This window comes from Sphaeramia orbicularis, chromosome 12 (genome assembly GCF_902148855.1).
Source record: "Sphaeramia orbicularis chromosome 12, fSphaOr1.1, whole genome shotgun sequence".
Classification (NCBI taxonomy): domain Eukaryota; kingdom Metazoa; phylum Chordata; class Actinopteri; order Kurtiformes; family Apogonidae; genus Sphaeramia; species Sphaeramia orbicularis.
The window spans coordinates 43,498,954-43,511,029 of record NC_043968.1 but is presented as its reverse complement, the minus strand read 5'-3'; the positions used below and the strand labels follow the sequence as shown (position 1 = coordinate 43,511,029).

At 39.5% G+C, this 12,076-nt stretch overlaps 1 protein-coding gene across 6 annotated transcripts in view; it reads right to left on the bottom strand.

Moving 5' to 3' along the window:
* Positions 1 to 4,442: 4,442 nt before the first annotated feature.
* The window catches only part of chchd3a (coiled-coil-helix-coiled-coil-helix domain containing 3a), an 89,597-nt gene continuing 81,963 nt past the window's right edge, over positions 4,443 to 12,076 (bottom strand). For 3 of the 6 annotated variants that reach the window (XM_030149311.1, XM_030149313.1, XM_030149316.1), the window contains 3 exons: positions 9,509 to 9,644; positions 9,234 to 9,277; positions 4,443 to 5,094 (listed from right to left, as the gene is read on the bottom strand). In XM_030149311.1, the coding sequence (XP_030005171.1) occupies positions 5,085 to 5,094; positions 9,234 to 9,277; positions 9,509 to 9,644 (190 nt within the window). In that variant the 3' untranslated portion in view covers positions 4,443 to 5,084. The remainder of the gene's footprint in view (positions 5,095 to 9,233; positions 9,278 to 9,508; positions 9,645 to 12,076) is intronic. The other 3 variants (XM_030149314.1, XM_030149315.1, XM_030149312.1) reach the window with 2 other exon arrangements.

The following is a 12,076-nucleotide window of genomic DNA, read 5'->3' as shown; positions in this document are numbered from 1 at the left end:
TTCCCATCATTATTGAAAAACCCTATTTCATCTTTTTATTCTCCTTTAATTCCACTGCCTCCATTAGTGTGCAACCAGTGCCCCTCTGGGACCCTCAAAAAACCTGAAACTATGTGAACACTGCCTGTTTCCACTGCAGAGCCGCCCTTCAGTACTCAGCAGCAGCAGCAGCTCAAGGACATCCAGGCCACACTTGTTGAAGTGGTGCTGAAATTAATTTTTCAGCTCCAAAAAAACTAACATCTGAATCCTATTACTTCTGCCGTTTGATAAATTAAATGTTTTACTGGTGGCTTTGGTGCTTCTACAAGGAGGCATGTAGGCTATATTATTCCAGCTAATGTGGTGCTACACTCATTTTGTATTGTTGGAGCCATGTGTTATGTCCTGAGTTGAAAAAAAAAGAAAAAAAAAAAAGTAAAAAAATACTGCTTTGAGAAGGAGAGATCACACACACATGGGGTGGGAATCACAGAGTAATGTTAATATGATATACTGCACCCAATAACAGATGCAATACTTCATACATTAACCAAAAAAATCAATGATACACAAAGTACATGTAAGTGAAAAGAAAAAAAAAAAAAAACAACTAAAATACAAAAAGTAGGAATTCAGCATTTTTATACTATAGAGCAGTGTACAGAGAGATTGTGACAACACTGACTGCAACTTCCCTGTTTTAAAGGATCTGTACAGGGGACTTGTGCATGCTCATTTACTTGTGTGAAGTTCAAGTAGGAATCTGTTGGATTATTTATTTATTTATCAGGAGGAGCTATTGGCAGCCAGTGTTAGACAGTTTTGCTGCTGTAGAGGAGTAGATGATGTAGAACACCAGAAAGTATAATGATTTGGCCAAGTTCTCTGAATACAGATCAGTGTACAGGCTTTTTATTAATCAGGATACTTTTGTCATGAATATACAGTAGAGACAACAGAAGGTAAATGGAGTTAGCTGACGTTAATAACCTTAGATAGATAGAAAGATATTTAGACTAAAGATACAAGATTCCTGTCCTTAGGCATAAAGGCAGAGGTGTCAGAGGTGTACTGAAGCAGACATTTTGGTTCTCTATACTTTACTGGAGTCATTATTTTTCTGTTGACTTTTTACTTCTACTCCTTACATTTTCATACAATTATCTGCACTGTCCACTCCTTACATTTTAAAATAGTCTCGTTACTCCTATTTCATTTTGGCTTGTTTTCATTCTGGCTTGTCATTATTCAAATAAAAAAAAACTATCCAGATCAATCAATCATACCATCTGGATAGAGTGAATTTCATTGTGGTTGGATGAGAAGTATAAACATGTACCATTGCAACACCCTATTGGTTTGTACGCAATCCATCGGACCTGACTTTTTGCACCATTCCAATACTTATAGGCAACTAGTCATCATATCTTCCATGCCATGAAACATGTGTTAATGCTCAATAGCACATATATGGTTCTTTAATACATTTGCATTGGACTAAAATGTGTTTATTTTCAATGGGTATGGGCTTATATGCGGCTGAAACAGGTAGACTGGTGCAACCCAAATGTTTCAACATTAACATTTTTGTGTCTATTTATGTATCTATTTATGTATCTATTTATGTATGTATGTATGTATGTATGTATGTATGTATGTATGTATCTATCTATCTATCTATCTATCTATCTATCTATCTATCTATCTATCTATCTATCTATCTATCTATCTATCTATCTATCTATCTATCTATCTATCTATCTATCTATCTATCTATCTATCTATCTATCTATCTATCTATCTATCTATCTATCATCTAAAATTTTTCAACATCAACATTTTAATATAACATTATAGTTATTATGGTCTTTAGAAACATGTTTTTGGGTAGGTGGGGTAATGCACTATAGGCCCCAGTGGTGCTGCCTAAGCTTTTGTCCTAATGGCATTTTTTCCCCTTACGTTTACTTTATTCCTTTACACTACCAGTCAAAAGTTTGGACTCACCTTTTTTTTCTTTATTTTCATGACTATTCACATTGTACATTCTCACTGAAGGCATCAAAGCTATGACTGAACACATATGGAATTATGTAGTTAAAAAAAAGTGTGACATAACTCCAAGCATGTTTTATATTTTAGATTCATCAGAACAGCCACACTTTGCTTTTATTACTGCTTTGCACATTCTTGGTATTCTCTCAATGAGCTTCATGAGGTAGTCACCTGAAATTGTTTCCAACAGTCTTGAAGGAGTTCCCAGTGATGCTGAGCACTGGTTGACCATCTGCGGTCCATCTCAAGTATTTTAAATGAGAAAGTGTGTCCAAGCTTTTGACTGGTAGTATAAGTAGTTTTGAAACCAGTACTTGTACACTTTGACTTGAGTAAAAGGCTTGAGTTAATACTTCAACTTGTACAGAAGTCTTTTTGGACCCTAGTATCTATACTTCTACCTGAGGAATGAATGTGAATACTGTTGACACCTCTGTATAAGGGGCACAGACTTTTGGCTCCAAATGAAGCCACTGCAGAAGTATCTTAAAGTTGTAATCCCACTGATGTGCTGGGATCGGATCTGTCCCATTGTCTTACATTGAAAGAAAGCATTTTTCTTCCCAGGAGTCAGTCTGGTCTCATTCATTTTATTTGGAACCTCTGTTGAAAGATCTTGTAATCCTTTAATTTTTTTCCTTTTGTAATCAAATCTGATGTTAAATAGAAGGCTTTGTTGTCTGCTGTGTTGGGCTTGACAGGTATGTAAGACAGCTCACTCGCCTGCCAAGTTGTAGTCACTTTAATGTCTTTTTATGTAATAAAACAAAGTTTTTTCTAGATTGACAGCTCGGCTGTAGTTGTGGTTGACAGGTTACATTGATATGATTGTACATTTACTTTGTTATCCAGTGCCTGATGGAGTTTTACCAAGCTAGTCAGGTAGTGTTTGGCATTAGCTCAGCAGTGACCCCTCAGGCATCCACATCTGCACCCATCTGGTCCAAATTTGATTACTTCTGGCCCCAAAATGCCATCATAAGGATGGCCAAATCCCAAACTACTGGCTTTATAAAGACAGTTCAGCCAACAGATGACCACATCTAACCGTCTAACCACATCACAGCCTTAGTGGGGCAGTCAAGTTAGCGCATGTTTTTACACGCGCAAACCTTTAGTAAATCAGGCCCTAACTGTTCACTTGCTGCCTAATATATACAAACCAGAGAGGTACTATTGTAATGAAATAATCAATATTATTATAACTTCTCCTGCCAGTAGTCATAATGTTATGGCTGGTCATGTCCATGCTATCACTGAAAAGCTCTGTATTTAAAAACATTGATGAGCCCACAGTTTATGCATTATAAAGGAAAAACGTTAAGCCCAATGTTTAGGTCTCCTGATTCCCTCATCATCCTTTAATTATATTAGAGAGGATCTAATCTCATTACAGACAGAATACAGCGTTAAATCAGCCATCTTGGCCTGGATGTTCTGGTTCATACAGTGAAGTCAAGTCACTCATGCCAGGAGGAAACACCTGCTATGAACTCCAATACCCATTATCCCCGACCTTTAGAAAACCCCTCCAGACACACACATACACACCCGCCGTATAATAGAAGTCAACCCTTAACCCCTCGGAGACACCAAAAGTCAAAAAGCAAAAGGACAGCTGACAGACTGAGGGGGATTAGTCACAACAAATCACATGCTTGTACGCACGCACATATATAGACTCCGTCCATCACAGATCCTCCATGAGATATAGAATTAAGATAATGTGTCACCTGCTTCCACATCAAACCCAGAGAGCAGCCCTTTCCAACTCACATGTCCACAAACACACATAGAATCTATATAAGGTGCATCCAAGCCTGCATTAGCACACCACCCATCCACCCACACACACCCACACAGTCAGACCAGACACACATAAAGCATGTCCGTCTATTCAGTTAAACCCAACCCAGAGAGTCTGTGCAGACAGCGTGGAGAAGCCGTCTCCTCCAAGGCAACATTAGGCTGGGAGAATGAGCAGAAAAGAAACGCACTCCAGAAAGAAAGACGAGAGAAGGGAGTAGATAAGTAAAAGGAAATAGAGACAATGAGGGAATAAGAAAGAGGTAGAGATTGAGAGAATCCCTGCTCTTTCACTGCACAGCTTTAGCACACAGAGAGCTCACATAAAAGAGCTTTATAAAAGAAGTGAGAAAGATAGACAGAAAAACAGACAGATTATGAACCAGAACATCTGGGACGAATATTTCCCCCGTGTTTCCCTCTCGCTCTCTCGGGCTCGTTCACTTCGTTTGGCAAATGTCGTCGTGACAACAGGAGGGCCGTGCATCCATCAAAGATGTACAATGCTTGTTGTAATCAGCATAAAATACACACACACACACACTTACACAGCATCTTGGGAGACCACTGAATATTTATGGAGAAAAGTTCAATGACAGTTCCTGCTTCATTTTCTTCTTTTATTTCCTCTGATCAGACATTGTCAAGACAAGTGTTGGTCTGGATGAATTCTCAACACAGTTACATTATTAACCTAACACATACTTGCATGAAGAGAAACAAAGCACAGGCAGATGGGGATATGTGTATCTGTGTACAGGGTAGTGCATTTACAAGCTGTAAAACAATGAACTGAGGACAAAAATATTAGGACTTTATTTGTAAAAATAGACGTTTACGTTGGAAAGAAGTGATTTGTGACACTACAAAGTGGTGGTTCTGTCTGGTTTGTACTTGTTGTCCTTCTAGTGGGCCAAGCTGAGGCCTGTTGGGTCCCGGTGGTCTCCAAAACGGCAAGTGCTTCCGCCGCCTCCCTACCATGGACAAAGGGTCAGAGAGAGGAGGGTGTGTAGAGGGGAGATGTGGGGATAGAGGTAGGAATCAAGGAGAAGAGGTGTCCGGTTCGGTGCCTAGTCTGGTTCGGTTTGGTTCTCCACAGGGTTTTGAGGGTGTGTGTCTTGGTGCTGACTCATTCCTCACTTCCCCCGGGTCTGTCTGTCAGTCGGTTGATAATCAGTAATCCCACACAACAAACTCTACATCGCTCTCTTTCTTTCTGTGACTTCCTTAACCTCCGGTCCTCAACTTGTTCTGTAGACAAAAACAGAGATGAAAGTGCATTAGAGAGATGAAGAGGTAAACAAAAAGGAATAGTCAAACAAACAGAAAAGGAAGACATTACATCAAACCGAAGAGACAAGATAGAGGCAGGCCTTAGGGTACAATAAAAGGAAAAGAGGATGGAGTAAGTTCAAGAGACAGGATCCAGGGGCAGTAGATTCCATGTTAGCGATAAGTGCAACCACAAATCCCCAGCACTCCCTGTCAATAACCATTTGAACCAGTCTACTGCAGCCGATGGAGCCGGATGAAAAGAGCCCGAGAGGAAAAAAGATGGAAAAGAAAAAGAAACAAAGGAAAAGTGAGGACCGAGAGTAACATAACTTTTTATGCAACTTAATTACAGACTTGTAGATTAGATTTATCTGTGTCAATACTATTTTTATGTTTCCAGGAGGAGTCGAGGAGCTTATTCTCTCCAGTACTGATCAGCCCTTTAGATGGATGCGTATAGTTTATAATGCAAAACAGCTGAAATTAGCCCACCTACATCAGTGATGAATGGCAAATTTGTTAGAACCACAGACAGAAAATCTGTGCCTTTTTTTTCTGATTTTAATTTCTATGTGTTTTAGTTACAGTTTACTTTATTTGGAGAGGACATACACCAAAATTATATGTCTCATGCAAATACCTCACCTAAAAAAAGGCATTATTAAAAAAAATACAGGGTGGGGAAGCAAAATGTACAATATTTTGAGGCAGGGATTGAAAGACAGTGTATGACAAATTAGTTTATTGAAAGTCATGAGAATTTATTTGCCACAAGAAAATTGACATTATAGAAAATGTTTTTATTCTATGTGTCCTCCTTCTTTCTCAATAACTGCCTTCACACGCTTCCTGAAACTTGCGCAAGTGTTCCTCAGATATTCGGGTGACAACTTCTCCCATTCTTCTTTAATAGTATCTCCCAGACTTTCTCGTAATAGTTTTGCTCATAGTCATTCTCTTCTTTCCATTATAAACAATCTTTATGAACACTCCAACTATTTTTGAAATCTCCTTTGGTGTGACGAGTGCATTCAGCAAATCACACACTCTTTGACGTTTGCTTTCCTGATTACTCATATGGGCAAAAGTTTCTGAAAAGGTATGGATAATAGTGTTAGGTATGATTATGACATCAATATATGTTTGGTTTCAAAACAATTGACGTAGTGCCTGCTGAGAAAAAACAACTAAATGTTCATTGTAAATTTTGCTTCCCCACCCTGTATATATATCAGAGACAAATCCAAATACAATATAGCATAAGCAAGGAAAAAATGCAAGTTAAATGATAGGATCTTATACTTCAAATGTTAGATGCAATACAATTAAAATGCAGTTACCCATGAAGTTGTAATAATTTTGTTTTCAGATACACATCAGTAATCACCTTTGACCTGGTGCAATTACATACCGAGTCCTAGTTACACTTTATCTATCAACAATAAATCACATTGTCAAGATAATTGCACGAAAAGAGGTAAAAATATTTTATTCCAACTTTATGGACAACAGTGTATATGAGACTAGAAAAGTTCACTGACGAGGGTCCTTTTCACATATATGTTTTATTAAAATGCGGTTACTGTAGATGTGGACTTAAATGGGGGGCACAGAGTGTTCCGAAGAGATGCTTCTTGATATGTTATGATCCTGTATCAAGGTCTAATCTAATGTAGTGATGTGGAAACCTCACTGACGGATGCACCAATCCAATGCATTAAACCAACTGATCCACATTAAATACAGTTCTGCTAAATCGTTCAATTCAATGTTTTCACTTTCAGCTGACTACTCAGTTTCTAAATGCCTCAGCGATGTAGTATTGAACTGTGGTTGATTTTAAACTTAAGAGACAAGGCTCACAGGTATTGGATGGGTAATCTTTAAAGCTGATATCCTGAATTCAGGTACTGTGTTGAGTATCATGTTGGATAAAGTTGGATTGGTACATCACCATGAAATCAGAGAAGTTGTGAAAAAAGCTTAGTCACATTAAGAAGTCAGTTAGCATTATACTGTTTGGGTTGTAAGACGTTACAAAAATATTTACAAAGAAATCATTTTACATGAATCCCTTCATCAAGAGCACTTTGATTGAAACATCAATAGTAATAATAATAATAATAATAAGATATAATGTGAACTGGGGCCTGTTTTATTTGGATTCTGGCAAATGTAACACTTATGGAAACCACAAACAGAGATATAGCTCACCCCTTTGAGGGTAAAATGGAGATGGAGGGGCCAGTCTAAAAAATGAAGTGGAGAAGGAAAAGATAGGGAGCAAGAGGCGGTCATGCGGCGAGAATACGGAATGAAGAGGCGAGCAGCGAAGGGAGAGATCGGCCTCCATGATAAACTCTTATTCATAGAGGGACAGGGAGAGAGAAAGAGAGACTTTATCTGTCCTTCGACTGCCTCTTCCTCACAGTTTGCTATCTGGACCTGTTAAGTGCTGAATGCTTTAGAAATGTGACTAGGGATGAAGGGATAGTGGATGGAGGCAGTGAAGGAGGGATAGCAGCAGGGCAAAGAGGGCACAAAGGAGAGCGAAAGTGGGTCTAAATGTTATCACAGACTGAGGCGATAAGAACGCTAATTATCAGTGACAAAGGCCAGGCCGCTGACAACACCTCTGTCTCGGCTTGCTCCAGATGAGGGGTCAATATTGTAAAACTGAGATTTGGGGGATTTGGTTTTTATCCTCAGTGAGATGGTGTGTGGGACAATCCTATCTATAGCTGTGGTACCGCAGATTCGAGAGGGAAGGAAGGACAGAGAAGGAGAAAGAGATTTTCAGTTTGAAAAATGTCTGAGCTACACTTCCAAGTGTCTTTGAGGCAGGGCACGGCGATGAGACACGGCTGCTAGAGGGCAAACGTTTGGATGTTTTGCCCTCCAGAGGTCAAAGTCACGTCCTTTGACATTTGTTCCCTGTGCGGCTTCCTGCTTTACTCTGATAAAGCTGTGTAAACATCCTAATCACGACGCTGCATCAGCCCGTATCAATTCTACCTCATTCCTTCCCCACATTTTGTTTGCTGTGTAATTCTGCATATTATTCCTTTAAAGCCTTATCACACAAAACTGTTTCTTTTGCACCTAATGACTTTAAAAGCAAGTCTTAGACAGATAAGCACAGATGAACAGGAGTGTGCTGTGATTGCTGCAGGGTGATAAACACAAGCGGATTACCATACCGTCTCATGCTCACTTCCAAACAATTTACAAGATCATAACAGCATCCGGCCTGTGAACGCATCCTTGCTAAATCTCGACACGGCTACAGGTAGCTCTTTTTAATGCACGCACACACATTTACTGTATTCACACAATGAATAAAACATCATGCAATTTATATGATGTATAGCTTAAAAATCTGCCTAGATCTGACTTTTAGATCTAATACTAATATCCACAAGAGACAGCAAGAGACAAAGAAAAAAAAAACAAAAAACTCCTCATTTCCTGAAAAAACAATACAATTGTGAGAAAAAAATCTAATAGAAAAGCTCTATGAATGGAAATGGTGCCTTTTGAAGCCCAGTGGATGTTACAGACAGCAAAGTCAGGAAGAAGGGAATCAAGTTAATATCAACCTGAGTGACATTATTATTACCATACAGTGTGTGACCGAAAAGACAGAGGGCGAAAAAACATTTGCACTTGGCAATGAAAGGACAGAGTGCTAGAGAGGACAATGGTATATCCAACTGGCAGTGGCTACTCTCTTGGTCTTATTACATTAAAACACACACAGACAGTCAGGGGAACGCCTGTGTCAGCAGGTATTATGGAAATAGACCGTATGGTCTAAACTGGCTATTTAGAGCAAGCGTTATTCAGGCGCCAGTGCCCGAGCAGAAATTGTATTCTCCTGTCTAAGAGGAAGTACCTGGTGCATGTAAATGGGCATTAGTGTGTATGTGTCTGTAGTGTGTGTACTTTATAGTGATTCACTGAGACTTTTACAAAAAGCATGGCTCCTCTACTGAACACATCCATACACCTAATGATGTCTACAGTAGCCAACAAACACTACGGGTCTTCTTTGGGACACACACACTGATTTAATAGAAAATAACACTACGGGAGGACACAGTGCTGTGACTTACACATCATCTGTCCATGAAGGTGCAGGCACATACTTCTTATCCTTTTGGTAAAAAGTGATGTTAGAGCATTTGAAGAGCTTTTTTCCTCACATGCAAAGATTTCAGTTGTGTGCAGTCAAATTCATTTTTTTCACTAAACAAGCATGCATCACACGTATACTTAAAATTCACCAGAACGGAAAATATAAAAGCGTAGGAAATGAAAACAAATTATGCACAGATGAGATACGAAAATGGTGCACAAAAACAAAATGCTTAATTTAGTAAATACGCACCAGTTTGGCGTTGTTGACACACTGCAGATAAAGAGCTGCTATATTGGAGCACTGAAGGGTTCTTCCAACGTTTTCTCTGTAGCATGTGAGGATCTGGCTCTGCAGATCAGCACACACGGGATACACCTCATACCGCCTGTAGGGGTGAGAAGAGGAGAGCCACAGTGTGAAAATGGAAAAATATGGTCTAAAAGACAGAAGAGGCAGCAGGACAAGATGTGTATGGAGAGAGAGAAAGTGTGAAAAAGGAATGATTGATAAACGTGAGAGAGGAGAGAGCCATGAGTGGACAGAGAGTGGAGGAGGAATGGGAACAGGACTGAGCCGAAATGAGCATCAGAGACAGAAAGTGTAAACACAAACATGTCAGTAATGTTTATTTTAAGAGGGTGTGTGGACAGAAAGTCTTTTACTGCAGTCCATTTATCGTATTAAAAACATGGACTTAGCCACCGGGATGTCACACGCTCTTTTGTTGACTATTGTTTTCGTTTTGGTCGCCACCATCTTGGCTTTTGGGAACCAGGTGTAGGTAGAGGGTGGAGACGAGGAAACGTAAGGGGAGTAGGTGACACTTACCAAACTAGTGCCAACTTACTGAACACACTGGTCACATTCCTAAATCAGAAATGTTATGTTCTAATTATCCTGGTTTAAGTTTCATCAACTTCATGATTCAGCAGGATTGGGAAGCAGAAAAGTTATACATATAATATAATACATCACTACTGTACCTAAGTGGAGTTTTTAGGTATCTGTACTTCACTTGAATATTTATTCTCATGGACAATTTTTTACCCCTGCATTTAGAAACAACCTATATTAATTTTCTACTCCTTTCATTCATTTCCTAACATACTTCTTATTCTAGTTTTAATGCATGTTTTAATGCTCACTGCTTTTTACTGTGCATCATCTCATTTCTTCAAAATGTTAATACTGATTTCAACATAAATGGATGAGGCAATAACCCACAGAAAATAAAAGGTCTCTCACGGTGTCCATCAGTGCATATCACACATGACAAATACAAGGTGGAACTAATGTATAGATGCAGTAATCTAAAACAGATCAGAAAAGGAGACTGGACAGCAGAGAGAAGGAATCATAATGTTTCAAGACATCACTGATATTGAAAACTTTTTTTACTTTTTTTTTTCTTTTTTTTTTCATTTAATTTTTCCAGTCTGGTACATTTTATATAAAATTAGGTTAAAAGAGCTGCTAGAAATGTCCGTTGAAGCAGGTAATCACTATTACTGTATTTGCTGGCAACAAGGACAAAAGGCGATCCAGTCTGCAGTGATGATCATGCTGATGAGAACAGCTGGCTCACAATGGGCTTGGCTGAAGGTTTTCACAAAATGGACAAGAAGAGCTTCCAATTTAGCTTCAGACACTGACTTCATCTCCTGAACTGGGAGATCCATCAGTGCAACAGGATTGTACGGAGGGGAAATTAACAGATCAGTTTGTAATGCTGAACTTAACAACTAAAATGCAATAAGCCCTTCTCATTACCTATGTGACGGTGATGAAGACGATGATGAGGTTCACATTGCTAGCAAGCACAGGTGGACCTTTCAGGTTAATTAGTTCCACTTCCTGAGAACCTTTTAAAAAAGGGCTGAAAGTGGACTCGCTGAACATAGTATCGATCCCTCTACCTGGTATGCGTGAATCCATTCATTGATTTCAGGTGCATCTTTGTGAGTGCTCGCTGGTGTCAACCATTTACATACTGAGTAGCTGTCACCTTGCACTGGCCTAATGGTGATTTCAATCTTTTAACATCAAAGTGGAGGTTGTTGTTGTAGACTGTGAATACTAATGTGCCTGGTTATAGGATACACATGACTAACTTAGTACGTTCAAGTCTGTCCTTGAAGTCTGCTCCAGTCTTAGAGCTGCTGTCTTATCTGGTATGATCCAGATGCTAGCACTGCTAATGTTAGATGCTACACTAGACAGCAGCGCTTTAAATGGGACTTTTTTTATTAACTGTATTTCAGAGTTGGATCTTTATCCAATCAAAGCAGCAGGACGTACCAGCAGTGCCGATGCCTGCCCCAGTGTTAACTGCTTTTGTCTGTGTCTTCACACACCCCATAAAAATCCATAATGACGACACATCCACATGCTAGGGCTATTATGCTAATGGTGGTGTCATCGTTTTGTTCACACCAGTGCCTAGGACACTCCATCTGCCTCACTAAACACGCCTTGCATGTGTGTGAAAGAGAAAGAGGTTTTGCTCGTCAGCAACTCTGGAGATCTCAAAGGAATATTGGGGCTGAAGCAGAGCCCCTGTAGTCAGAATCAGATGTTTGATTTGCCCCCTGGAGTGAAAAATTACCCCCTATTGGATACAAAGCAGGGGATTGGTTGCATGGGTCATTACCCAGGGTGCAATGCAGCAGGAAGCTGGTGCAGCGATGAAGTGTACGTATGTGGATCGCTGCATGGTCATATTTGTAAGGCATGCTGGAAAAATCTATAGTCCTTGGAAGTGCAGGTCATTGACAATTTGTTGGTAAATAAGTGGCACTCCCAACAGTAGTGTCAATA